The 28,000-nt window shown below is 46.6% G+C and overlaps 2 protein-coding genes across 5 annotated transcripts in view; both read right to left on the reverse strand.

Annotated features, from left to right (window-relative positions):
• Positions 1-1,727, reverse strand: part of DEF6 (DEF6 guanine nucleotide exchange factor) — a 33,192-nt gene extending 31,465 nt beyond the window's left edge. For both annotated transcript variants that reach the window (XM_074977415.1, XM_074977414.1), the window contains exon 1: positions 1,601-1,727. In XM_074977415.1, the coding sequence (XP_074833516.1) occupies positions 1,601-1,696 (96 nt within the window). In that variant the 5' untranslated portion in view covers positions 1,697-1,727. The remainder of the gene's footprint in view (positions 1-1,600) is intronic.
• A 1,798-nt stretch (positions 1,728-3,525) lies between these two features.
• ZNF76 (zinc finger protein 76) lies at positions 3,526-27,941 on the reverse strand. 3 transcript variants are annotated; one of them, XM_074977601.1, is made up of 15 exons: positions 27,824-27,941; positions 23,278-23,475; positions 17,389-17,469; positions 15,957-16,034; positions 15,107-15,309; positions 13,187-13,261; positions 12,152-12,268; positions 10,992-11,067; positions 9,003-9,128; positions 7,570-7,749; positions 6,914-7,147; positions 6,389-6,519; positions 5,333-5,485; positions 5,131-5,244; positions 3,526-4,566 (listed from the first exon to the last, which is right to left on the reverse strand). In XM_074977601.1, the coding sequence occupies exons 2-15, from the start codon at positions 23,348-23,350 to the stop codon at positions 4,462-4,464; spliced, it is 1,746 nt and encodes a 581-aa protein (XP_074833702.1). In that variant the 5' UTR covers positions 23,351-23,475; positions 27,824-27,941; the 3' UTR covers positions 3,526-4,461. The 3 variants fall into 3 exon arrangements, with proteins under 3 accessions (XP_074833702.1, XP_074833703.1, XP_074833704.1); XM_074977602.1 differs by lacking the exon at positions 27,824-27,941 and adding an exon at positions 27,800-27,816; XM_074977603.1 differs by lacking the exon at positions 13,187-13,261.
• Positions 27,942-28,000: the final 59 nt, after the last annotated feature.

Raw genomic sequence — 28,000 nt, forward strand, 5'->3', positions numbered from 1 at the left:
CAAGGCCAAAGAGAGCTCAGCTCACACTTCCTGAGTCAGGACAGCCGGACACCGCTAACTGCAGTAACAAAAGGACACAAGTGTATTGTTCAGCTAAAGCAAATAGCTAGAGCTCTGGATCTCTCTACACAGTATCTCTGATGGCTCTCAATGCAAAAATGCAAGGAAGTCACAATGCATCAGAGCAGGTCACTGTATATTTTACTCTTCTTCTCTCCTGCTGTGCTGCCTCAGCAGATCTGCTAACAATCTCTTGGCTCACAACTTCCTTAGACAGACTTTCCTTTTGGATATTCTTTTAATTGATTTTGCAAAGCTCACACGTGCACACACCTCAGCAGAATTCACACCTAAGCAAGTGTCAAGCAGACTTCTTAGAAGCAGGTTGAATGGTGCTATTCCGGGTCTGGACTATTCCTCCACAAATGCAGTATCACAGCACCAAGAACCAAAACCTTTATCTGCTTCCGAGGCTTACACAGGCAGCACTGCCCGTGAGTTTGGCAGAATTTGACTCCAAGGGCATACTATAAGTTCCCTGCTATTCACTTGTTGGGTGAATCAGCCTTAATGTGGAGGAGAAAAGGGGGAAGGAAGGAATTTCCATCTCTAGAGGTTTTGAAGTCCCAGTTTGACAAGTTGGGGTTGGTCCTGCTTTGGGCAGGGGGCTGGACTTGATGACCTCCAGAGATCTCTTCCAGCCCTGGGATTCTATGAATCACAAAGTTTGCTACTTTCCATGCATGAGGATCAACCAACCAAAACTCATCACATGTATATGCAGCAACTGCCAAGTTCCTTCTGATGCAATATATATTTCACATTCCTGTGTGTGTTTACATCGCAGGTTGCATTCCATGTTACAAAAACTCTGAACAAACAAGTTCATCTGACTCAGGGATCTACATCTAAAACAGAAACCCTGCAAGTCTCACCAGAGTATAATAAAATCTTTTCTACGGAGCTGAATGATGTTAGTAGAAGACATTTTTCATATCAAGGCCTGGTGGGCTTGGGGTGCTGTACAGCTCAGGAGCCTTTTGTGACATTTGTGTGCGTGGCGGGGAGGGGAACTCAGGGCGAAAAAACAAACAATAAAAAAGTTATTTTCAGCAAACCCATCAAGGATTTCAAAATGTGTATTTTTAAAATGCTCTTCCTTTCATGGCAGGGAGGTGAAATGCAACAGGAAGAAGACAAGTGCGCGACAAAGACAAGAAAAAAAACCAAACAAACCCAGAGTGGGTTCCTTACCTGGGAGTAGAGTGAGAAACATTGTAAAAGTGGCTAGCATGACATGATTTCTCCCCCCACAAAGGGCTGCTTCCCAAATCAGTTTTGGGAGCTTCCCATTGCTTTGACATGAATGCAAATCAAAGACCGCGCCTGGGGATAAGCTGTGAGAATGGCTACACTGGTAGTGCGCAATGGGTGTTTTTTTATCCCTATTGCAGTCCACTGAGCTGCAAAGCAGCATCTAGCGCTGCCTCGTGCCTCCCAAACATGTCTGTGAGCCCCAAGGGCAAAGCAGAGAGCAGATCTGAACTCAGAAACCCCACAGCCCTTCCCCGCTTGCTTGCGGGTCTCCGGTGATACTCACTTTCAGCTGGGATTTGGACACTTTGCCGCTCTTCTCCACGTCCAGGGCGGTGAAGGCGTACCAAATGGATTTTAAAAGCTCTGCTCGCAGGTCCATGGCTAGAGGCACGATGACAGAGCCTACTCTGTCAGTGAGGAGGATCCGGTTTCAGGAAACTGACTCGCTGGCTCCAACAGTCCTGAGTAACCTGCAATTAGAATTGAGCAGCAGCGCCACCTGATGACTGCCTCAGACCTGCCTCACCATCCTCCTCATCTTCCTGTCCCACAGGCAACACTGACAGGGACTTCAGTTCACCTTGCTGGCCCCCGCAGGACCTTTTTCATCTTCAGCCCCTGCCCTCCAGCTTTCAGGCACAATACCGGCTCTGGACACAGGTGGTGAAACTGGATATTACTTAGCCCTTAGCCTGCCCATGCTCAAGACACTATCAAAACTACTTGCTGATCTGTTAGCTGGCTCCCTAAAGCTGGCCTGGTTGATCGGACAGCATCGTAATCATCTCACAGCTGGGCTCAGATCACTAGTCTCAACATCAGATTCCCAGAGTCCATGCAGCTGCTGCAAGAGTTTCACCAGCCACCTCCACTAGGCATGGAGTCTCAAGACACCCGCAAAAGGGGAACAAATGTCAGTCAAAGGGCTGGGACATTTGGCTTCTGACTCAGTTTGAAGGCAGGATCCCAGTTAGTGGGAACTGCCCAGGAGCTGGTGAGGTGTCCCAGGTCTGCAGCAACTCCAGCTTCATCTACACTTCAATACTGCACACCTGTAGCAGCACTTTACGCTCCAAGTGTGGCCACAGCTGGAGCACTCTATGGAAACCCCTCTGCAAGGGGAGCAGCTCCCTGTGCTACAGCCTGTTCATACTGGCGCTTAACAGCACTGTAACATTGCATCCAGAGGGGTGTTTTTTTCCACACCCCTGAGCCAGAAAGTTAAAGTGCGGTAAAGTGCCAGTGTAGTCTTAAAACCAGGACACCTAAGAGTGACCTGACAACCTTTTCACTCCCAGCAAGCATGCCCACGCTGTTAAGGGAGGGGACAGAGAAAGGCAGGGGAAACAGCTGTCTGACGAGTGGAGTTCCTGGTGTGTCCAAGGAGGCTTTAAAGACAGATCTTTATCCTTTTACGGACTCTGCAGAGATGGAGACTACCCACGGAAAAACAGGACCACCCAAGGCCTGGGGGGAAGAAGAGCGACTTTGTGCAAAGGTCACGGACAAAAACAAAGGAGATCTGAGTTCTAGTGCTGGGAATACCCATTGTGAAGCTTTCGAAGCCACTGGCATGTCTCTTTGTCCCCTCCCTGTCTGCTCACAACTCCCGACTTTTGGGTGTCTTCCTGTATGACCTTGGACTGGTCAATTCATCTCCTTCAGCTTCAGCTATGCCCATCTGGCAAAAATAATAATAATAATCCAGAACTACTTCACTGGGGCATAGGGGGGAATAAATCAACTAATGAGGCTCTCCGATACTATCAAGGTCCATGTACATTTCTGCATAGAACATGAAAGGGAGTTGGGAAGGTGCCTAGTGACTGACCATTGAGCACACAGAGAAATTGCAACTCCTCCTCGGGGCTCATCTTCAGGCTAAGCCCAGGCTCAGAGAAGGGCAGACAGTCACGGTGTTAGAAATTTGCCAGCATCTACTAGAGGATCCAGATGCACTGAAATGCTACCAAACAGCGTGTAAGAGAGAAGCTCCTGGGAAGTCTGGCAGAGGCCATTCAGCTCATTGATGCACCTGCTTATTGCTTAGACACTGGGATGAACAAGCCCCTAAGGCAGGGCAGAGGAAAAGAACATACTCAGAGGCTTTATTAAGTACATATCAAACCCCCTCCTTCCTTCCACCTCCCCCCAGGGGCTCCAGGGATTAAAAGAGAAAGTGGAAAAGAAATTTTAAAAAACCCTTTAATTAGTTTTATTTAAACTCACTATTTACATTTAACCCTAGGCTTGCCCATCCCCCGAGAAGTGCTGGCCTGCCCAAGTGGAGTGTTACGCCCGGCCCCGCAGCAGCTGAGTCTGGGAAATAAACTTGGCTGTTGCATCAAAAGGGAATGGGGCAAGCAGAGACGGAGAAGTGCCGTGGCATCCAGGCTAACGTGGATCCTGCCTGGGAGCTCGTGCCGGTGATCAGCTTTGACTTCCAGCATCAAGAAGTTATCGTTGTTCAAAACGCCGAGACCGGGACCGCCTGGGGTTGCCCTGATGGGGCTTTATTGCTTCTGCGCAGACGCTGCTTACGTGCTGCTTGTGTTTGTCAGATTACGTGTCTTCATCCCGAGAGCACCTGGTGGGAGAAAGCAGGTGCTGCCTCTCTGGAATGATTGCTGACACCCATGGGTGCCTTGCAGCTACTGTCTCTGCAGTTCCATGCAGGCTGTGGCAGGTCATCTTGTCTGGGGATTCCACCTCTTGGCTACATAGGAACACAAGAGCTTCCCCACCTTCCCCAGAGGCAGGAAACGTCAGTGTCCGTGGAAAATGAGCAGTAGTCCTGGACAGCAGCAGAGCAACTGCCCAGGATTCAGGAAAGCTTTGAAATCGCTGGCTAAATGCCAGCCACCAGTTTTCATAGAAAAATGTCACTGTAAGCGACAGGAGAGCCCTTTAAACAGGGTCACTGGCTGCCTAGGGAGCTCTGTACCTGGCTCTTGCTGCCTGCTGATACACAAGGTGGATGCACATAATAGTTACCAGGGACCCTCTTCTGGATTCACAAGCTGTACCAGGCAGTAGTTTGTCTTCTGCGCAGCAGCTGGCATGGCTGTTTCAGACCCTGAAACTCCCAGCCAAACAGCCATCTCCACTGGACTGCCCTCCCTGTTCCACGGATTGTCCAGTACCTCAGCACCCATTCTCAGACACAGCTGCACTGAGCGTTCCGGACTCCTGCTGGATTGCTGCTGTTGCCATGCTGATGGCTTCTTCCAGGCTTTGCTGCTCTTCCAGCTGCAAGGGGAGACACACAAAGGAACGGCATCATTCTCCCAAACTTGCAGGCTGAGCTAACGTGTATTCTACCTGGAGAGTCCAGGGCAGAATATGATGCAAAGGGCTGGAGTGAGGCTGTAGAGGAGTGAGGAACACAAATGCAAAGGGACGACAAATATCAAGGGCCGAGGCAAAGCAGAGGGGAAGGCATAGGGGTGCTGCCATAGGACAGATATTTCTAGGTGAGAGGAATACAACAGTAAAATCCCTCCACAGGGTGAAGAACACGGGCGCTGGGGAAAATCTGACAACAGAAATAACAATAGACGTTACTATTACCAGGGAAGTAACAAGGCCAAGGCAGATGGGAGGTGAGGACACAACTAAATGAGGAAACTGGTGGAGCTTAACAGGAAAGAACATGGAAGAAAGGGACACAGAGGGAGCCAGGAAACTCATGTGCTGATGCAAGCCTCTTGAAGCAAGTCTGGAGTAGATATAAGTAAGGGTGGAGGGGATGGATGTTAGCAGAGTCATTGCACAGAAGCTAAGCTCAGCCCTGGCCAGGACGTCACACGATACCTGCACTGCAATATGAGTGCCACTGGCGGTTGCTAGCAATGCCACTTGCTGGTGATGGAGGGATGCGATGGCTGACCCTTCAGACATCACTGCCCCTGTGGTGACTATCGTAACCTGGAAAACACAGAGCCCAAGAAATTATATGGAGTAAAAGCATCTTCATGCCCAGAACAGTCCGCAATTAGCAGAAAGATGCCCGTACCGGCTGAGTCTCCGTCCCATCCGCGCTGACCATGGTGACGGTGTGTGTGCCAGAAGCCGTGAAGTCTTCCTGTGGCATTGTGATAGTGCCGCTCTGCGTTACCATGCTAATGGCACTGCCCAGGGCCTGTAAGTCCTCATGGGACAGATTGACCTGTGATGAGAAAACCAACAGTCAGACACTGACGGGTTGAAAGGGCACAACCCGCATTCAGGAGGGCTCCCCTGGGATCTGCCCTCTTCCATATCCCACTTGGCTTTTCTCTAGCGCTTCCCGTGCGAGACTTGAAACAAGTGTTAAGCTTGATGCCACAGCTCTGGCAAAGGCGGGAGAGACTGATGCTCCATGCATGACCCCAGGCACAGAGAGGGGACATGGCTTCCCCAAGATCACACACAGTGACAGAATCCGGATGAGGACCCAGGAGTCCCACTCCCAATACCCACCTTGAATCACTTGACCTCATCTCCCTCCCACACTCTTGTGGGGAGGCTAGTTCATTTTCTGGGGCAGCCTCAAAAGCAAAGTGAGGAGCTATTCTCAGCAGCTCCTTCCTGAGGCCTGTGTTGCAGAAACAGGCTTTCACACTTCACCCTTGGGCCCTGCTGCAGAAAGCTCTGTTTGATCAGTGACAGGTCAGTGACTGCTGGGATGTAATTTAAAAACTAACCAAATACAACCCAAATCTAGCCATCGCCAACAGAGACTGAAAGGAGCGCCCTGTGGGCAATGGCAAACCTGACAGACCCCTCCTTTGCCGTCCCAGTTAAAACTGACGACGGCTGGGAAGTGAGGAGGAAGCTTGGGCTGCTTCTGCACAGGATGCACCTGATGGATGGCTCCTGTCCACTGCTCACCAGCACCTTTCAGCAGACACAAATGAAGCCTGAACTTACAGCTACCACAAAGCCTGGCCCAGACTGCACACCCCAACACAGGTGACTGATCACCTTAATAGTAAAGGACCAGCAGGACACAAAGCATGTGGCTGTTAGGAGCAGGGACCTGCTCTGTTAGTTGCACCCCATGCTATAGTGGGCTCCAGGGGTTCAGTACCTGGTGAGCCCCATCCTGAGAAATGAGTGAAACCTGGGTAGGAATACCATCGTCCTCCTCGTCCTCCTCTTCCGAAAGGAAAGCAATCTGCTGGCGCTTCAGCGGGGGGCCCCTCTCGGCGGCAGCAGCAGCTGGGCAAACAGGAAAGGAAGCACCAGTGAGAAGGGCAGTGCCTGGATGTGGCCCTGAGTCTATGACCCTGGGATCTGCCTGCCCTCTGTAGGGACAGGACAGTGTAACAAATAAGAGCGTGGGATCCTCATGAGAACAGCACCACGTGGGTCTGGAAGGTTGGCTTAGTCTGAGCGGCTGCAGGCTTATGGTGGGGACTTCTTCCTGTTAAACTGGCTGTGAAAGGGGGAAGGACTGCAGACCCAGGTGGGGGTGGTTCAGTCTCCTCCCCACCCCCACACAGCTGAGCTGGGTGTGAGCCAGGGGAGGGTCTGCAGGCGCAGAGCAGGGGGCTCATGCTTTCGCTTCACTACACTATCTAATCCGAGCTGGCATAGAAGCTGTGTCCCGCACCTTCCAGCTGCTGCTGTTCGAAGAGGGCCTGCTCACTCTCCTCTGTGGCCTCCAGCTCTCCATGGGCACTGCGCTTGTGCATGGCCAGTGTGGAGGTCTGGCGGTAGGTCTTCCCACAGCTGTTGCAGGTGTAGGGCTTGCAGTGCGTGTGAACCACGTGGTGCTTGTACAGACTGGAGTACTCCGTGAACCGCTTCCCACAGCCTGGCACCGTGCACATGTACGGCTTCTCACCTGGGCGAGGGGGGAGCAGAGGTGAGACACACTCACACAACAGGTTGGGGTCACAATAACTGGGCATGCTGTCAATGTGGCAGCCTGCATGAGCATTACATTCATCCTCACCAGGCTAAGTGGTGGGGTAGGGATTCACCATAGTTCATATGGGAAACCAAGGCACAGACATCCGAGGATGTGACCAAGGTTGCCTAGTGAGTCAGTGGCAGAACCAGGAACAGAATCTATTACTTCTGCCTCCAGTCCTATGTGCCGTGCGGCATTTTCCAGGTGGATAAGGTGCAGCCTTAAGTGTCTCTCTCAAACACATGGATCTGCAGAGCCTTTGCCACCTTTGTGAAGAGTTTTATTGTTCTAGTTTACAGAGGAGGAATGGGTTACAGAACCTCAGCCCCTCCCCACTCTCTTCCTCAGGTCACCTGTGTGAATTCTCATGTGGTTCTTGTAGTTGGTGGCACTGGTGAATCCTCTCCCACAGTTGGGTTCAGGGCACATGTACGGCCGCTCCCCTGTGTGTGTCCGGATGTGGACCTTGCGGATGTTGGAGGTGGTGAAAGAGCGGCCACAGCCTTCAAAGGGGCATTTGAAGGGACGCTCACCTTCAGCAACAAAAAGAAGAAAGGTCCCATGTGGCTTCTGCCACTCAGACCGACCCTAGCTCCCCAAAACACCCTGGAGCCTAGAACTGCGATCACATCCCCCCACTATATCCGTTACACTGACAAAGCCTCAGGGTATGTGGGTACACCAGGCTGCACTGTGCACAAGAATCAGCAGGAAGGATGGGTGGCAGGGCATACACAATGGCTTCATGCTTTTGATGTGTCTTCTTCAGATTCTCCCGCACCTGAATGCACAACAGCAGCTCTCCCTTTATGAAGTGACTCTAGCACTAAGCAGACAGCGCAGTCAGGGCAGCACACCACTGCGCACTAGTCATGCAGGGACACCCTCTTAGCACAGGAGGAAAGCCAAGTCTTCCTGGTCAATTCAGTTCCCTCTGACAGGGACACTAACTGCAGACGTGTTCTACGGAAAACCAACTAATACCCCAAATGCCTTCCACTGATTTTGGTTAACACGCATCAGACCGCGAAGGCGAGGTTCATGGTGTTTCTGTATGTCACAATTTGACACCCCTGCAGCTCTGCTGGGAAGGATCTAAAGATACAAAAGTTTCATACAACACCTGAGCACAAAGCTAGTCAAATCAGAAAAACAGCAACAAACTAACTCTATCAGCTCACTGTTACCGTCATATTGCTCACTTAGCTTGTGTGCTCTACTCTACCCCCTGACCTGTGCCTGTCTGGACCATTCAGACCAGTGGTTTAGATTAGGGGTGCACAGACCATGTCTGAGATTTCCAAAGTGACCCAGCACCTCCCATTTGATTTATTTTTGGGTCTGCAACTGAAAAAAAGACTGAAAACTACTGGTTTAGACAGTATTGTCTCACTGTTTCCTTGTAGTAATAATAATAATAATAAACTGAGACACACATCTCACAGAGCCAAAAGGGACCTTGGGAGGTGATCGAGTCCAGGCCCCTGCCCTCTTGGCAGGGCCAAGCACCATCCTGTTTTGTTTTGTTTTTGTTTTTAACTCCTCTGTCTACTTCCACCTGCTATTCTTGCCTGGTACTCTGATTGTGAGCCCTCTGGGATGGAGACCGTTGTTCTGTTTGCACAGCATCTAATACAGTAGGCTTCTGGATCCATGACAGATTTCTGGACTTTACTGTAATATACCTAATAAACAATCAAGCCGGACAGGGGCTTCCTTGCCATCGAGGCCATCAAACTGGGGAGGACTGAGCTCAGACCTCTTGCCATGTGTTGGTACAGCCCACCTGTGTGCGTGCGGATGTGTTTCTGCAGGTCCCCCGAGGTCTTGAAGGCTTTGCTGCACAAGTCCTCGGGGCATTTGTATGGCTTCTCACCGGTGTGCGTTCTCACATGGCTCTTCAGCCCGTACCCTGCAAGAAAAGAGGTCACAGGAAGTTCATGCTACACTCTGCTGCATGTAACCTGGCCATGCCCAGACAACCTTGAACTCCATGGACTTTCAGAACTCCTTCCATGTCCTGCAAGCCAGAGGGAGAGGGGGAACCCCTAGAGTGCCTGGAACCCAAGTTCAAATCCCAGGAAGGGCCACAGAACACTAGAGCTGGAAGGGACCTTGAGAGGTCATCAAGTCCAGTCCCCTGCCCTCACGGCAGGACTAAGTACCAGCTAGACCATTCCTGGTAGAGGTTTGTCCAACTGCTCCTAAATATTGCCAGCGATGGAGATTCCACAACAAAGAGAATTTAACACCATGTGACAAGGGAGACATCCAAAGTGGAGTTGACTAGCTCTTAATAGAGACAGCAATTACCTTACACATTACAAAGACAGCTTCCCCATCTTTGATATCTGCAGTGATCTCAGGCATGTTACTTAATAAGACACAGTAAGAAATTTTTTTCCCCGCTCTTCCTCCCCCTTCACCCCCGCCTTTCTGTCCCATGCAGCTCATTTGTCAGTTTTCATTTATTATTTCTCTCACTCTGTTATATTTTATCATGCCAGTTTACTTTCATCAGACTCTCCAGATCTGAAGAAGTGGGTCTGTCCCACGAAAGCTCATCACCGAATAAATCATTTTGTTAGTCTTGAAAGTGCTGCTTGAACGCTTTTTTTTTGGGTGAAGATACAGACTAACACAGCTACCTCTCTATGACTACTCTCTGAGACCAGTTATCTGGCCAATTTTGCACCCACCTAAGTTGTATTCACTCAGTTTGTTGATAAGAAGGATCATACGAGTCTGCATCAAATGCTTTACTAAAGTTTAGGCATACCACACCTACCTCTTTTCCTTCATCCATAAGATTTGTTATCCTATCAAAGAAAGCTATCAGATTGGGCTGGTACGATTTGTTCTTCACAATTCCATGCTGGCTATTAGCCATCACCTTAGTTTCTTCCAGATGAATTCCTTATTTACTTGCTCCATTATCTTTCCTGGCACAGAAGTTAAACTTACTGGTCTGTAATTTCCTGGGTTACTCTTATTCCCCTTTTTAGAGATAGGCACTGTATTTGCCCTTTTCCAGTCATCTGGAATCTCTCCAGACTTCCATGACTTTCCAAAGGCTCAGATACTTCCTCTATCGGATCCTGGGGTATTCTAGGAGGCATTTCATCAGGCCCTGGTGGCTTGCAGACGTCTAACTTTTCTAAGTAATTCTTAACTTTTCTTTTTTTATTTTATCTTCTAAACCTACCCGCTTCCCACTAGCATTCACTACATAAGGCATTCCATCATTGGATTTCTTGGTGAAGACCAAAACAAAGAAGTCATTAAGCAGGTCTGACATTTCCATGTTTTCTGTTATTGCTTCTCCCTCTTCAGAGCAGTAGGCCTACCCTGTCCTTGGTTTTCCTCCTGCTTCTAATTTTTTATATATAAATATATATTTATTATAGGCTGTCTTCTTGTTACCCTTTATGTCTCCAGCTAGTATGAGCTCATTTTGTGCCTTTGCCTTTCTAATCTCGCCCCTGCATACCTGTATTGTTTGCTTATATTCAGCATCTGTAATATGTCCTAGTTTCCACTTTATGACGACTTCTTTTTGTTTTTGAGATCCTGCAAGCACCCTTCAACCTTCCCACTTAGATAAACTGAGCATCAAGCAGTATACAATGGGGAATAGGAATAAGTGGGGAAGAAACACGTTTAAACTATTGAGACCTTAAAAACTCAGCTTCCACATAACAGCAAAACAGGCAGCCTCAGGCGTGAGATTCATGTGCACAGGAGAGTCTTCTGGCAAGTAAGCCATGGCCATTACCTGTGGCAAATGCTTTCCCACAGCTCGGGAAGTCACACCTGTATGGCCGGTCGCCCGTGTGAGCTCGCTCGTGCACCTGACGAGAGAAAGCAAGCCAGAGAGCAGGAACATAATGGGATGTTAAGACACGGGGACAGAATGGGGCAGCAGCGTGCAGAGATGTGGGGGAAGAAGCTCCCTTGGGACTCCCAGCTGCAGTGCCACCCTCAGTGCCACCCAATCCACCTCTGCAAAAAGGGGGTTCTTGTTCACTTCCTGTGCTAAGATGTCACGTAGCAGCTGTGTGCTTTTAGGCCTGGCCTAGATTAGGATTAGCTAAAACTATTTAAATCCCTTGGAGAGAGAGTAAACTGCTTTTTTACAATGCTTCCTGCTAGGGTTCACCACGACCAACTAATGTGATAAAAATACCCACTATTAGTGAACACATTCTCACAATACATCTTTTCCCTTGTGTTGTTTGCAGTGTTGTAGCTGCGATGGTCCCAGGATATGAGACACTCAGGGTAGGTGAAGTAACTTCATCTCAAGTGACTGCACCCCTTCTGCTTACCAATCTGCCCCAGCTCAAAACCTATTTAGCTCAAAAGGCACTCTGCTTCCTGCCCAGACCTGAAGCCCTATGTTGCTTGAAAGCTTGTACCTTCCACCAAAAGATGTTGGTCCAATACAAGATCTTTTATCCTAGCCCAGATAAGGTCTTACACAATTGCTGTGTTCTGCTTCAAGTTACGAAATGGACAGCAGGAAAACATGTGCTTCTAATGGTTAAATGCAGAGGACACATTGATGCCATCAGCTCTGCTCTGAAAGCAGTGCAGCTCAGCAACCTCAAGAGCTAGTGATACACTAGTCAAATACCAGGAGGAGATCCCCTTTCCCCTAAACCCTCAAGCCCTCTCTTCTCCCATGCATATTCCCCCAAGAGGCCAGGTGACAAGTCCCATTCTCTGGCTCTTGACGGTTAGATTCGTCCTCAAAATGGCCATTGAAAGTCACTGCAGAGTGCCACGTTCCTTCCACATGGGTCCTGGGCTTTTCCGTCACAGGGCCAAGTCTGAGTCTCTCGATCCCCTGCATGGGAGCACGGTGAGCTGGTACTATCGGATGGGGCACTCTTCCGGATGAAGCTGTGGGTGCCATTGTTGTAGCTGCCTTACCTTTAGATGGTGGGCTGTAGTATAGAGGCGGCCGCAGCCTTTGTAACCACAACGGAAGGCTCTGTCACCAACCTGCTGCCCCTTGCCGTTGCCATGCATCTCCTCTTCCCGCAGCTCCTGCCAAGAAAAACAGTGAGGCTACGCTGAAAGAGCCACCACAAGAGACTTTGCAAGACCAGCATAAACTTACCCCTGCATCCACCTCTTGTACAGAGACAAACGCTGGAAAATAAGTCTCATGTATGTACAGAGGTACAGCTGCAGACATGACTTCTGGACTACTTCCACAGCATCATCTCTGGTGGTCACTAGCATTCCCTCTAATTCTACCCATGGGCAGAGTACATTTTGTTAGGAGCACTAAGGCATGTGCAGATATGCATCACCCTAGAAACACATGCTGCCGGTGGCATGTGACTCTCTCCTGGGTGGCTATCCATGGACTCATTGTACAGGAAACACCAGTGGTCACTTAACTACTCTGTGCCTGTGTGTATTTGTATGTTCTACATAGCTCATAATATTTACCAGCTTTATACCAGAGTTGCAAGGCTTCATTAATTAACAGCTTGCAAAGCACTTTGAAAAATCTCTGATGAGAGGTGCAAGAGGAAGGCTAAGAAGTACTCAGATTATCTACCTTATTGCACACAGCGTAGGAATGTCAGGTTTATAATCCTAATTTCCAGCCTTAACAAATTCTGCTGGCCTGGTTGCAAATCAAACTGTTTCATTCAATCCCCTTGTCAGGGAATATCTTCAGTTCTCACATTGCCATTATCACACCCAAGATGGACAAGCAGATTGTGTGTCTCGTCTAGTACATTTTTGTGAGGAAATTGCAAGTATGAGCCACAACAAGCCCAGGAGAAAACAGTTCTCTGGGAAGGGGATATAGAAAGAAGATTAGCCAGTCAGCTGGTTGAGTCAAATTAGGTGCACATCTGGCTTCATCACCCAGCCACACCCGAGAACTGGTAGGCAGCAAGTCAGCCCGAACTGAGTCCATGAAACTTCTTGCTGACTTGTACACACCTGGGAAGGGGCATTGTTCGAAACCTCATTCTCCAAGTGGCAGCCGCTATTCACTCTCTCTTCCTCCTCAGAAACCTGCAAGCAGAGAGAGCGTAGTATCTGCTCACACCCCTTTGCAGACCACAGAACAGATGAGCCATAACTATGCAACAAGCTGTGCACACCAGAAGAGCATATCTGGGCTGCTATTCTTTAGATCAGCAATTTTTAGACTGAGTAGGCTGCAGGAGTGGCCCTCCATCTCAGTGGGCGGCAAGATTGTGGTAGCCAAGATGCTCTGCCATACTGAGAGGTGCACCGAACGAATCATAGCAGTGCTTTATTTGGCTGCAGAGGGAGCACACAGCTTTTGCAGTCAATGCTGCATACAATCAGCATACGCCTCATTTCATGCGTGTCACTTTAGTAATATTGGTAGGAAAAACAGCTATGCGGAGAGAAACCAATGGAATCTGGCAATGGTAAACACAACACCTCGTGGGCCACACACAAAATCCTGAACATGTGGCCTGCAGGCTGCCCAGTACTGCTGTAGACACTACCGCTGCTGCTGTGGGTGAGGGACTGTCTTGTCACACTGGCAGAGTCTGCAGTAGGGGAGCCAATCTTTGTCTGCCTGAACACCGCCTTGGCAAGTTGCTGGGAGCCTGAAGATCATTCACAAAATAAAACAAACTTGACAGTTGCTGTTCACATTTTTAATATGAAGGTGACAGCATGAAGCCTAGAGGTCCCTGAACCCAAGACTCAGTATTAAGGCCACACAAATTAAGCTGCAGCGCTGCCTGCTGGGATAGGTAATCTCCACAGCCACTGGGATCAAGCAGACAGATTTGGGTTTCAGAGACATTATGGGTCTCATGACTACATTAAAGATCTTGGTGTTCCACACTGGCCATATCAGCCAGCAGTCTCCCGAAGAGAAGCACACATCATTGATGACATCTATTGGAAAACACTAATTTGCCCTTTTATTTCTTCTAGTGCTCCTTTTTACCTCTCTGTCTACTGCTCTGCAGCCTTCTTACCACTTGCTACTCTGACTCATGAGTCAGATTTTTCTCTGCACTTCTCTTTTCCACTGCTGCCCAATCAGCGTTTTTAGTTGGCTTCCAGCCAATTAAAATCATGCCTGACCAGAGAGGTTCAACCTGTAGTACCATATGGCGTGTTCCAGATCACTTTATGAATTTCTTCATGAGGCAACACTGTTCCACCTACCACTAGCCTGTTCACGTTGCAAATTTCTACTGATCGGTCACCGTTTTGGCTGTTGTTGAAATCCCCACCCCCACCCCACTTGCCTATAACTTTGTCTGATACATTATTGCTACTCACAACCTTTGCATTAAAATCACCCACGCTCGCTATGATTTCATAGTTGGGATCTTGGTTAACACATCCCGTAACAAATCATTAAAAAATTCATCTTTTTTTCCTGATCTGGCTTTTAAATGGTCGGTGATGCATTTGTAGCTAAATGAATGTAAATAGCCCAAAGCACAGTAGATACTCAGGAGCCAAACCACACCCTTAACTGAGCACCACCCTCACGCATCAGCGGCAGAGAAGCGGGGAAAGGTATTCCACAACATTAGATGATCTAGAAGGTGCTTGGTCCTGCCATGAAGGCAGGGAACTGAACTCAATGACCTCAAGGTCCCTTCCATATCTAGAATTCTTTAATTCTATAACACTAATGGGAGCCTGCAGATGCTAATTAACGGTATTATGGAATCTTTAAACATTCACGTTAACCATCAGTAGATATCAGAACACTGTCCAATTTCTCTTCTAAAAGACTGCACTTGCACTCAGAAGCTGGAAGTGCCAGGCAGGTGTACATCCCTAAAAATCCAAACCGCCCCATGAGCCAGTCAGCCACGCTGTCAGACCACAATGAGAGTGCCATGTCCCTACCTTGTGGGCATACTGCTTGAGCGCATTAATGGTGTCAGCATTGAAGGCATCATCTTCCTCCTCCCCAGCCAATTCTTCCAGCCCGGTTTCTGCTTGCACGGCGAGGATGGTGCTGCCAGCTGGCATGACAACAGGGCGATGTATGTAGGCTGTGGAGCCATCCTCCAGCTGGATTTCCTCCAGGGCACTAGCATCATAACCCTCTGGAGGGGACCACAGAAATCAAATACTGTAGTTAATTTGTGAGTACTCATTGTTAACTGCTTCTTATCCATTGGCACAGAAAACTTAATCCTGGCATTTCCTAACCTTTGAGATCGTGAGTTTCCAAAATTAACGTCCTTTAAACTCAACTTTTTGGGGTGCAATTATTATGTACAGCAGAAGCAAGCACTCTCAGAAAGGCCTGTTATTCCACATCACTGTCCATTGCTATTAATTTTTATCCATTCACAATAGTAAGAATGACTTTTTTATTTCAAGTACCAACAATAATGCTGTGCCACAAGTTTGGTATAAAGTAACAGTTTTGAGCCAGTTCTGTGCCTTTCTTTCTGTTGGGCCATAACTCACACCAAAGCTAGAAATGACTGCAGAGCCTCCATTTATAAAAAACCTGCTATGCGAACAGGAAGTTTTAAGATCCCTTAGTTAAGGGTTAATCCAAGTGAACCCGATAGATTTTTAGTAGCAGCAACATTGGCCAGAATGTGGCTTTCACCTTATGTTCTGCTCCTTTCCCAGCTGGGTTTCCCACATGTTACATTACCCAAGACACATTCTGAGAAACCCACAGTACTCTGTGAAATCCAGATGCTCCACCCTGGGAGAGGATGAAAAAAATCATTACCTTTTGGTGTGCTGTGTATATAAGCCATGCTGCCATCTTCCAGCATCACTTGCTGCCCATCTTCAAAAGCTACAGACTCTGTAAATCAGCAAAAGCCACTGACATCAGAGTGAGGAACTTCAGGTCTGGATCTCCAAGTCAATTTGATCAGTGCCCCACACAACAACTCAGGCCATATAAGGCTCAATTAAAAAATGTCCCACTCATTTTTAAAACCCATCATAGTACGGTTTGAACGGCTCTTACACTTCTTTGGCTTTCCTCAGGCACTAGCCACTGCAGGAAATGAGCTCCTCAATCAGTCGTTAATTTACTCCCCGCAAGCCCCCGTGAAAGGAGGTAATGAGGCTACCTCCATTGTACAGGTGTGAAACTGAGGCACATGATGATCCACTGACTTGCCCAAGATCATACAAGTCATCTTGGTAGATAATAGAGCCTGAACATCCCGAGTTACACTACAGTCATAAACCCATTCTCCATCTCTAATTCCATTATTTAGCAGCTAACTTCTCTCTGTCCCTTCACAACACTACATCACGGTTGGTGCAAGGTTCTTATTTTCTGTGGTTCCTATCAGGTGAAACAAGTTCCTTTCCTCTCTCAGCTACATTAAGGCAGTCTCATTTTATATCAGATAACCCATACGAAAGGGGCTTCTACCACTTTTCTGGGAAGATTATGCCAGGATCTAATATAGCTAATCCAGGTTGAACCTCTCTAATCTGGAACATTCTTGTTTGGCAAACTCCATGAACTGGCATGATTTTAGTTAGCCAGATGACCACTTCTCATGGGTGCGGCCAAATTTCCCATGCTCCTATAAAGTTTGTTTACAGCCACCAGTCCTGGTGCTCAGCGTTCTGTGCTGTTATTTCACGCCTAAATGTCTTCTAAGAGCCCAGTAAGCAGTGGAAGTGCTGATAAATATTGACGTCCCGTCACCTGGCAAATTCTCTCATCTGGCACTGGTCAGATCCCAAGGGTGCCATACAAGAGAGGTGCAAACTGTACTTTGGAAAGACACCATGTCTGCTCACAGATAAACACAACATTAGGGCACAACACGATTAACACAGATGGACACAGAGGCTATGTAGAAAGACACAGCTTACTGAACGTGGCAGGTTTGTGATCAGATACACACTGCTAGAGGGAACATCACAAACACCATTTTAACCTAAAAATTTGGCCTCACATCAGTTTACTGCACATGACACAGGAAGTCATGTCTCATAGAAAAAGCATCTGTATATTCATTCAGCACTAAAATAATCGGTAGGGGAAATGACGGTCACACAGACGGCCTCCTTGAGGCTAGAATTTAGAGATGGGCTCCATCAAGTAGAACAGCCATGAGTCATATCCATAATGTGCCTCTGGCAAAATAGGGGGACATTCCAAAGACCACCCAAATTCAACTCATCCTCACCTTTCTGGACTGTCACTTGATGGATGTAAGCAGTCGTCCCATCCTCAAGCTCAATTACTTGCCCTTCAAGCAGCTTCTCTTCTGCAACAGAGTGAAAAGAAAACCATCGCTGCTGACTACTGGTCTGATAAACCCTCTGGCACATAAGGGCAGCTCCTCTTTGCTATTCCCTCTAATGCAAAATAATCTCATGGGATCATAAGCACCAAATGATGCCATTATTTTGTCAGTCCCTATTTGGAGTCAGAACCATGGGTACACTCATGAATACCATCGAGAAGATTAAACGTTCCACTGTCCTACATTGTCTGTACGGAGCAAACGGGCCAAGGTGACCTCAACCATCACCTATTTACAGAATACAGGAATATTTGGCTAGCTCTCTACCACATAAACAGAAAAAATGCTCTAGCACATACACTAGGCACTGGCATTTAACTTGGGACCTCATAATGACAAAGAAAAATGTACTTGTTTTACTCAAAAACGTATTTATTTACTTGTTCAAGGATCAGTCTTATAAAGTTTTAGAGGTCCTGAAGTAGTGACTACCTCTACTCTTGGCCAGTAGCAAGAAATTGAACCTTCCAATTGTATAATTAGGATTAACAGCTTGCTTCTGAAATATGTTTCCCATTGTAACATTTTAGTAACCTATGGAACCACATTCTGCGTTGAGAGGGCACAAGGCATTTGGGGATTGAGACAAAGTGGATCTGAAGATAACAATACATAGGTCACAAAGGTGTTTACAACATATGGACAAGCACTTATAGCATTTATATAGACAAAGTAAAGAAACTTAGTGAATTCAAGTGGGAAAGAAAGCCAGGTGGTAAACAGAAGCACTTGACTTGGCAGATACAAAGGAGATATAAGTGTGCCGTTTTATATGGATGTGAGGCACATCCTTTTCTTACATTTTTGGTTTGTGAGGTTTCTGACCTTAAAGCTTTCCTTACTCTCTCTGGACAGCAGAACCAGACAGCAAATGCCAGTGTGACTATTTCATATTCTTTATGGAAAAATGCTTGTGAATATGAATATGCCCAACTGAAATATGCTTTAGGCAAAATATTTCATGTAACCTATCATTGGCAAGCTTTTATTCCACTGAATGTGTATGTTCTACTTGTATACATATACCATTTCTGTATCTGAAATTAACATTGACTATGGATTTATTATCAATGTGCTCATGTTGGCAAAAGCCAATTTCCAACCCATCTGGAACAACAATGAAGAAGCCAGACACAGAGTTAATAGCCAATTAGCAAGAGACAACTGAGCGGGGAGAAATGTCTTCCTGCAAATGTGCCACAAAGAGGTGTCCACGTCACCTGATGTTGTAATCCAGCTTGAATTTTGTACTTTTCCATAGAGATGTTAGGCAACTAAATATAGGTTTTGTGTCTTAAGGAAATTCTAATTAAGGCAAGGGAAGTAAACAGTGATGGTCTTCATCTGGTTTTTTTACAGACTACCTCTCCATCCTGAGAAAATACATGAAAAACACATGGAAACAAAAGGGCTGTAATGACAGGTGTGGAGAGTTGCTGGACCCAGGTCAGCAAGGACATCTCTGGCCTAAGAAGGACTTTACCTGAAATAAAAACTAGAGTAAGAAATTGTGACTTTAGACAACTTCTCTTAGCATGTTAGGATTCGCTGGTGTGTTCTGTTTTATTTTGCTTAATAACTTACTTTGATCTGCCTGTTAAAACTTGCAACCACTTAAACCCAACTTTTTAATCCTTAATAAAATCGCTTTTATTATTTAGCCCAGTGTAAATAATTGTTATGGAAGGGGGCAACAACTGTGTATCTCTCACTTTCATTGATAAATGGGGCAAACAATTTATGAGATTACTCTGTGTAAATCTTTTACATAGAGGAAAACAGATTTATCCAGGGTTCTGGTCCCAGGAGGGACGTGCACATGGGTGATAGTGTCTAGTCCAGTTGACTCAGTCTTCTCAGAGCTCAGCTGAGCTCAAGGTCTGTGTTGCAACCCAAACTTCACTATCACTGGAGAAGACCAAAAGGTCTGACTCAGTAGGACAGAGTTGTGGGATTCCCCAGAGAAGAGGTACATGGGCTCCGTGGCATTTCAGCACACCAAGTTTTGCTCTGACTGAGACACAGCGAGACTGCTGATCAATCTAATTTTCAATCCCTGAATCAAAACTCCTACAATTCACTTCTGTATTTTTAAACATGAGAAATGAAACTACAATCAATCATCTTGAGTACAAGGGTACCAGACAGCAAAAAGATCAAGGCCCCCTTGACTTCCTAAAAGGCCGCTCAGAACATGTCTTGTCAAAAACTGCCTTTTGGCAATAATGTACATACACACTGCAATGCAACTCTGGTAGGGGAAAATGGCCAGTTTCTGCACTAAAAAACTTCCAAACCCGCCCCACCTTATTGTCAACAAAGCGCCAGTGTAGACATTGCTGTCTGTTTTGTGGACAGAACTGGCTTCTCCCAGTGTCCCACAATGAATGTCCTGATGGCTCTGCTCAGTGTTTGGATCTCTGCTGCCCTGCTGGCATGGGCTCCTGCCTCCCTTTTCAAAGCTCTAGGAAACATCTGAAAGCTGAGTGTGCTGCTCTCTTTGCGGCACAAACTATTGGACTGCTCCTACTCTGCATTGCACAAGGAACACAACACCAGGCAGACTGTTGTGCTGCTTTGACATTCCTCAATATGGAGCACTCACACAGCTACTCCTGGTGCTGCTCCCAGCAGCTGAGGCGGCAGAAATTGGAGGAAATCCCAAGAAGCACAGAGAACAGCTCTGCCTTCCCACAACGCTGCACTGTGGGATACATACCCACAATGCATTGCACACACTGTCGATGCTGCTGCCCCCAGCGTGGGCATGATCCATCAACAGAGAGGGCAAGCGTGAATGCCCTCTGGCGATTTTTGTTTTGTTAGCTTGCGTGTGTTGACGTTAGTTTTGTTGACAAAACAAAACATAGTACACTTAGCACAGGAAGAACCTTCAGCTGTGCATCTGGGTGCTTGGGGTTATTTATACAAATGAAGTGGAGCTGCTATATGCTCGTAATTGTCTACCAGAGCTAGGGCAACTCCTTAGAAAGGCTGCTCGTTTTCTGTACCAGCAGAGAGCCAATAGGTAGAGCCAAGTTAAACTGGGACGGTCATGTGCTTGGAGCTGCACATGCCTAAGAAAATCACTCAGAACACCGTAGTACCATAACGGTAAGAGGCAGGGTGTGGATCTATTACTCTAGCTCTTAAAAAACAAGACAGAAAGGTGGTATGGTGGGGTTCAAACCTCAAACCAACAAAAATCAACCAGTAATACCTGACTCCAGTATAAGACCCAGTGAGAAATTCTGCCACAAGAATTAATCCTACCTGCATTTTAAAAAGGTTCATTGTAAGCAGAACTATGCAAGTCTGTGGAAATGAAATACCCAGTTTGAGTCTATTACGTGTTTGGACCAAGGAATGTATTCCTGCTGTTAAATACTACTTATTTGTTAACTTCTTTATTAACAAGGTTTTCAAGTTATAAATTTGATCCAAGCCACAACTGTTTTCTACCTACACACTTGCTGGTGAGTTAAACTACAGTCCGAGTTTCACCAGGCACCATCTAAAAACTGGAAATAATGCAGGAAACACAGAAGGGGAGGATATCGGGTGTGGATGAGCAGAACGGCTATGTGAACTGGGGCTGCCTTCTCCTACTGAAGAAAGGATCACTAACGGCAGTTTTTCTTTAAGGAAAGGTTATGCTCCAACAGAAGTCATTCCCCAGGAACGTAGAAATGCTGCAGTGAAATTAAATGTAATCACAGAGAAGTCAGGCTGAAAGTGACTTGGGATATCATCCAGTCCAGCCCCTGGCACCACGGCAGGAGCAAGTGAACCTAGACCACGTCAGGCAGTTTGTCAAATATATTCTTTAAAACCTACAGTGATGGGGATTCTACCACCTGCCTTGGGAGCTTAATGTCAGGTGTTTGCAATAACAAGTCCAAAGTATCATTATTTTCATTCAGCTCTTCTTATGATGGGATTTCAATTCGTTAAGCTTTAGAACATTACTGTGAGTGAGGTATTAACATCCCCATTTTACAGTGTGAGAACAGAGGGACAGAAAATTATGACATTTGCTTGAGGTTACACAGTATCTCAATCAATGCACTGGGAACAGAACCCAGGAGTTAAGAACATAAGAACGGCCATACTGGGTCAGACCAAAGGTCCATCTAGCCCAGTATCCTGTCTGCCGACAGGAGCTAATGTCAGGTGCCCCAGAGGAGGTGAACTGAAGACAATGATCAAGCGATTTGTCTCCTGCCATCCACCTCCCGCCTTCGAAAAAAGGCTAGGCACCATACCTAATAGCCATCTATGGACTTAACCTCCAAATATTTATCGAGCTCTTTTTTAAACTCTGTTAGAGTCCTGGCCTTCACAGAGTCCTCTGGTAAGGAGTTCCACAGGTTGACTATGCGCTGTGTGAAGAAAGCTTTCTTTTATTAGGTTTGAACTTGCTACCCATTAATTTCATTTGATGTCCTCTAGTTCTTATATTATGGGAACAAGTAAATAACTTTTCTGTATTCACTTTCTCCACACCATTCATGATTTTATATACCTCTATCATATCGACCCTCAGTCTCTTCTCTTCTAGACTGAAAAGTCCCAGCCTCTCTCGCCTCTCCCCATATGGGACCCATTCCAAACCCTTAATCATTTTAGTTGCCCTTTTCTGAACCTTTTCTAATGCCAATTTATCTTTTTTGATGTGAGGAGACCACATCTGCACGCAGTACTCAAGATGTGGGCGTACCATAGTTTTATATAGGGGAAGTAAGATATTCTTCGTCCTATTTTCTATCCCTTTTTTAATTTTTCCTAACATCCTATTTGCTTTACTGACTGCCGCTGCACACTGCGTGGATGTTTTCAGAGAACTATCCACTATAATTCTGAGATCCCTTTCCTGATCTGTTGTAGCTAAATTTGCCCCCATCATATTGTACGTATAATTGGGGTTATTTTTCCCAATGTGCGTTACCTTACACTTACCTACATTTGAGTTCTGACTCAAAGTGCCTGCTGTAACTAAAAACCACAATTATTCACGGCTTAGAGATGACAAAGTTTTCCTCAATCACCTTTGCAGTGCTTGGTTGCAGACCAGGGCCAAAGGTTTGGCTCAAACCCAACGTGAACCATACATGGCAGTGATTATGACCTGCATTATAAGGAGCTGCCACATTTCACTGAAGACAAACTGAGGTCTCTTGTACCCACCCTTTGTAGCTCCAAGATGGAGAGTGCACACAAAGCATCTAATGGATGGGCTTATCGCTAATGAACATGACAACAAATACTGCATGGGCTATGTATTTTGTACGAGTTCCTAGAGTCTGCACAACAGAAGCATTTTATAAATCCCAAAACTAAAGCAACAGATGTTCTGTGTGGTGTCAGCTTTGCTTCACAAAGCAACACTTAAACACACTACTCATCTAAGCAAGAAAGGTGTTAGCGTAAACCAAATTCTACGTCCCTTAGTCAGACAGAACACCAAGCCTGGCGTCGGCAAGAGTGGCAGCCTATAACTAACCTGCAGAGAGAAAACCAATCACTGTATTCTGACCCTATCATCTGTGTACATTTCAGTAGCTCTGGCTCTTGAGTGTTAATTTCAACATCCATGGTATGTTTCCTCTTTGTTAAGGAGTTGCTCTTCAGTAAAACGTAACAAACACTAGCTCCTGGCCAGAGCAACTCAAAGGAAACAGCAGGTAGTATGCATACTATGACAGCAGATCTGATTTTTTGCAGTGTCATTCCACATACCTAGGCTCGGTAGCCCAAAGGGTCTCTTACCTTTGATGGCCTGCTGAATATAGGCCGTTGTCCCATCAGTAAGGGTCACTGCCTGCAGGCCCAAGCTCTCCATAGTGTCCTGATGACTGCTCCTCAGGCATGAATTTCACTTTAATCGGCACACACTTGCACACTTGGAGAGCGTTGGAAGCAGGTGATTTTTGAACCAGGCAAGGAGTTTTCTTCTTTGTTACAAATCTTAGATAAAAAGAACATTTCAAACTATATTTTCCACCCAAAACACACTTGTGCTTGCACATAAAAGTGACTGGATGTCAAACTACAGTTTGGGGGAAAGGTGTTATAGGATAACAAGCATCATCTTTCAAATGCCAGTCACGTGACTTTCTAACAGGGGGCTCAAAGCTCAGTTCTGTGGACAAAAATGGGGAGAACAGAGAGTAGTAGTCAAGTGAGTTGGCAGATTATTCTTTCTCTATAGATGCAGAGTAAACAGTTCATTCTGAAATCCAGAACAAGGCATGCCTACACGAGGAACTACTGTAGAAAACCTAGTGCTTTAGATTTCACATCCTACCTTATTCCAGAACTTCTCTGTATAGACAAGCCCTTTTAAAAGTGAAAAGAGCATACAGTTTCCAATGTCTGTGCAGCTAATAACTGCTCTGCTAAGGTCATTTCCAAAGCAGCCAAACAACATCGAATGATGTAGCTTTGGTGATATGGGCAGAATACCCACAAGGAAATGGCACGACCCCCATCTACCCATTTTATACGAGGGCCACTTAACAGCCTTCAGATGCTGACAACTTTGGGCCACTACCAACTTAGGTTGGATAACTATCAGCAATCAAATGGAGAAAGGTTTTTGTATCCCAGGACCAGTTCCTTGAGCTGTCCAGTCCCCTGCAAAGATAGTTTTTATGAGATATTCTACATTGTATTAATAAGTTATTTTACATTTTAGTCTTACGATTTAAAAAAAAAAAAATTGTGTAGCCTGTTGCTTTATACTCTGTTACCACAAGGGCTAATTACATCTTATGGTTTACTACAGCATCTCACCGTAGGATCTATGCACATCCTATATAATTCAAATCTTGATACCCAGATTAGCAACAATGGGAGAAGCAGCATACTCAGTTCTGCCACCGTGCATCATTGTGCTGCAATTTCCAAAAGCCAACTGTTCCAGGATTGCATTAGCCAAGATAGCAGTTCTGATGAAGGAATGCAGAGAAAACTTGTGGGAAGAGCAATTAGAAATGACTTAGTACTCAGAACATGTTTAAAACTTTGTCATTTTACCTGTGAATTATCAGCTTTCTGGAGGCAACAAAGAGGCAGTTACTTCCCAAAATACTACTTTAATTGAGAACGTAACTGCTATTGAACACCACCGCCACGATGTTCTTATCTGTAGCTTTTATGACAAAAATACATGGATCTCAAAGACGGACAATGAGGTCAATTTCATTGTCCCCTTGGGAAAATGAAGCACTGAAAGATTAAGTGATTTGTCCAAGATCCCCCAAGAGTTAGCAAAGCTCGGAATAGAACTAAGATCTCTTGAACCATAGTCCAGTGCTGCATCCATTAGGAAACACTACCTATCTAATAATGAAATCCTATGTTTATACAGCAACAAAGGGTCCTGTGGCACCTTATAGACTAACAGAAAAGTTTTGAGCATGAGCTTTCGTGAGCACAGACTCACTTCATCAGAGGCTGATCAGACCAGCATCTGATGAAGTGAGTCTGTGCTCACGAAAGCTCATGCTCAAAACTTTTCTGTTAGTCTATAAGGTGCCACAGGACCCTTCGTTGCTGTTACAGATCCAGATTAACACGGCTACCCCGCTGAAACTATGTTTATACAGGATCTTTTCTAATTCTACAAAGCACTCTTCTAAGCTTTTTGGACCAGGGATCGTGTCTTCTGATCTTTGTACAGCACTGACTGCAGTGGAGCCCTGATCTGGATTAGAACCCGTGGGCATTACTATCAAAATTAAGTAATTCTCTCATCTCATGAAGCACATTTACCTTATCCTCTCTCCCCACCATCACCCACAAAAGATTATTTGTTCCATCTCTAAAGTGGAACAGAGCAGTTTTTGACAGGGGAAAACACTTCGTGACTCTTAAGTTAAACACTGAAGAACACAGCACACAGTTGACTTGAGGGAATTCCAGGAGGCAGAATGGAATTACTTGACTAGAAATGTGACATAACCTAAAGTTAACACTTTCTCTGAGTGAAAAACAACAAAACATTTTTCAATGAGCAGTCTGGATCTCGCACCTCCCACGCTACCTGCAACTATCCCTACCGCTTTGAGTCCTTTTTCTCAGCCATGTATGTGTGCATGAGAACACAAACAGGGGCAATGCAAGTTGAACCTCTCTCATCTAGCACCTTCAGGACCTAACTGGTGGCAGATGAGAAAATTTGCTGAACCCCGGGAGGTCAATATCGTTAAGCATGTTACCAACACTTCCACTGCTTACTGGACTCTTAGCAGACATTTAGGGGTAAATTACAGTTAAAGAACAGCACAGAAGTCTGAGAGCCAGGACTGGTGGCTGAAACAAACTTTATGGGACTGTGGGAGACATGGCTACACCACGATACGTGGTCGTCCAGCTAATTAAAATCATGACAGATTACACATGTTGAAGAATGAGAGAGTTCTGGATTAGCGAGGTTCAACCTGCCCTGGGACAGAGTCATTAACAGGAATTTCCAACTACATTAACTCTGTTTCAACAAACATCTTTTTTCCACCATCTTTCCAGACAGACCTTTCAAGCATGGGAAGGGAATGATGTGTTTAACTTTATTCCAACTGTACATAGGCAATCTTACAGTTCACTGTTTTAGCAGCTAGTTTGGGTTAACACGATAGTCCTGGTCAGTGTTTTAAACTGCATTTCATGATATTTTTGTTCATGTGATGTCATTTCTAGTAAAAAGCCCTTGATGAACAAGGACAACTCCCACAATATATATGGATCATCAAGTCAGTTAGGAACAAATTTAATGCAGTGGTTGTAAAATTCAAATTGGAAGTTAAGAATGGGCTGTTAGGTGACAGAGCTTGGGGTGAACAGAATCAGCATGAAGGTTATATGCAGTTAGAGGATGTTGAGGAAGAAAATGGGAAACTGAGTGTACAAATGGACTAGGAATTAGGTCATGGTAGAAATAAGGTTTGTAGGTGCTGAGCAGGTCTGAGAAAAGTAGAAAGAAGGATTGGTGACATGGCATTTACGTCCTATTAACTGTAGGAATGGAGTTGATGAGATTAAGGATGGGGCAACAAGATTCTGGGGTTTAGGAGAATTAAGAATCAGGGTGCAAGGAAATGGAATACTAGAAACCATGAATGGGAATGACAGAATTTGGGGAAGTAGAGGGGATTAAAAATTGGCAGTGATGGATTGAGGAACTGGTGTCATAGGATGTTAAGGGGTCTAGGATTTGGGATGACAGAGGAACGAGGTACATAGGCTGAGGTTTCCAGAGGGAGATGATCTGGGGTCTGATTATCAAAGGGATTAGAGTAGCCTAGAAAAAAAGGTACTGTAACAGGGGTGAATGGAGGATGATTTTGTAATTTGCCATGCACTATGATCAGAATGGGAGAGAAAAGGATTAGACAGGGAAATTATAGGGTCTGGGACAAATAGGCGGAGTTGATTAGGAGTTAGGTACACTGGGGTGACGACATCTAGAGAGTTTTGGCGAGGGCTGCTGGGTCACAGGAGTGATACTGGGTGTGCTGGGATAACAGTATCAGAAAGTGTGAATGAAGGGTCATGAAGGCTGGGGCACAAGGGTTACAGGGCCTGGAGGAATGGTGAGAGTGATGATGGGAACTGGGAGCTTGTAACAGGAAGTGATGGGTGCTTGGATGATAGGCCCTGTGGTGTACAAGGGGGATCCTGGGAGTGCTGGGGAAGCAGGGAGTGATGGGGCAGTAGCAGGTGGTAAGGGGGATGCAGTTGGGCGATAGCAGAGGGTGATGGAGATGGAGGGACTGGGCCTGTGGGGAGGAAAAGGTAATGGGGATAGAGGAGACGGGCAGATGCTGTGACGGAGGTAGGGATGGCTGGGCCTGGGGGATAAGCAGGGTGCAGGGCCTGGGGGTACAGAAGAAAGGGAGTGGGGCGGGTACGGGGCAGAGACCGAGGGGTACACTGACGGGGGGGCAGAGGTGATGCTGTAGGAGTGGCAGGGTCTGTAGGTGTAACTGGGGACAAGAAACCTGCGGTAGGAGGGCCCAGGGAGCAATGTGGGGGACCGTTGGGAGGACAGGGCCAGGGGTGGCCCTAGGGACAGAGTGGGGACAGATATAGCAGGGGGGTTGCTGGGAGCACAGGATGGGGTGGGGGAGGAAGGACCTGGGGGTCAATGCAAGGAAGTGAGGCCATTGGGGGCAGAGGACGGGGGGGGGCAATGAGGCCGTTAGGGAGCAGGACGGGGGGGGGCAATTCGGGTCAGTGAGGCCGTTGGGGGGCAGGGTGGGGGGGGGGTCCTCCCGGCTCCGCCGCTTACCCCGCCCCCACCGCCGGCACCCACCTGAGGCCGCCCGAGCGGGCCGAGTCCGCCGCCTGACCGCCATGCACCGGGCCCAGCAACTGGAGTCCCGCCCCGCAACCTGCATGGCCCGGCCTCTGCCCTGGGGCTCCAAGCGCTCCGCGCCGCCCATCCAGGTTCCGGGGCCGCCGGACTCCTTCCCCGGAAGGGGAATGGCGA

Source organism: Carettochelys insculpta, chromosome 26 (genome assembly GCF_033958435.1).
Source record: "Carettochelys insculpta isolate YL-2023 chromosome 26, ASM3395843v1, whole genome shotgun sequence".
In the NCBI taxonomy this organism is placed as follows: Eukaryota; Metazoa; Chordata; order Testudines; family Carettochelyidae; genus Carettochelys; species Carettochelys insculpta.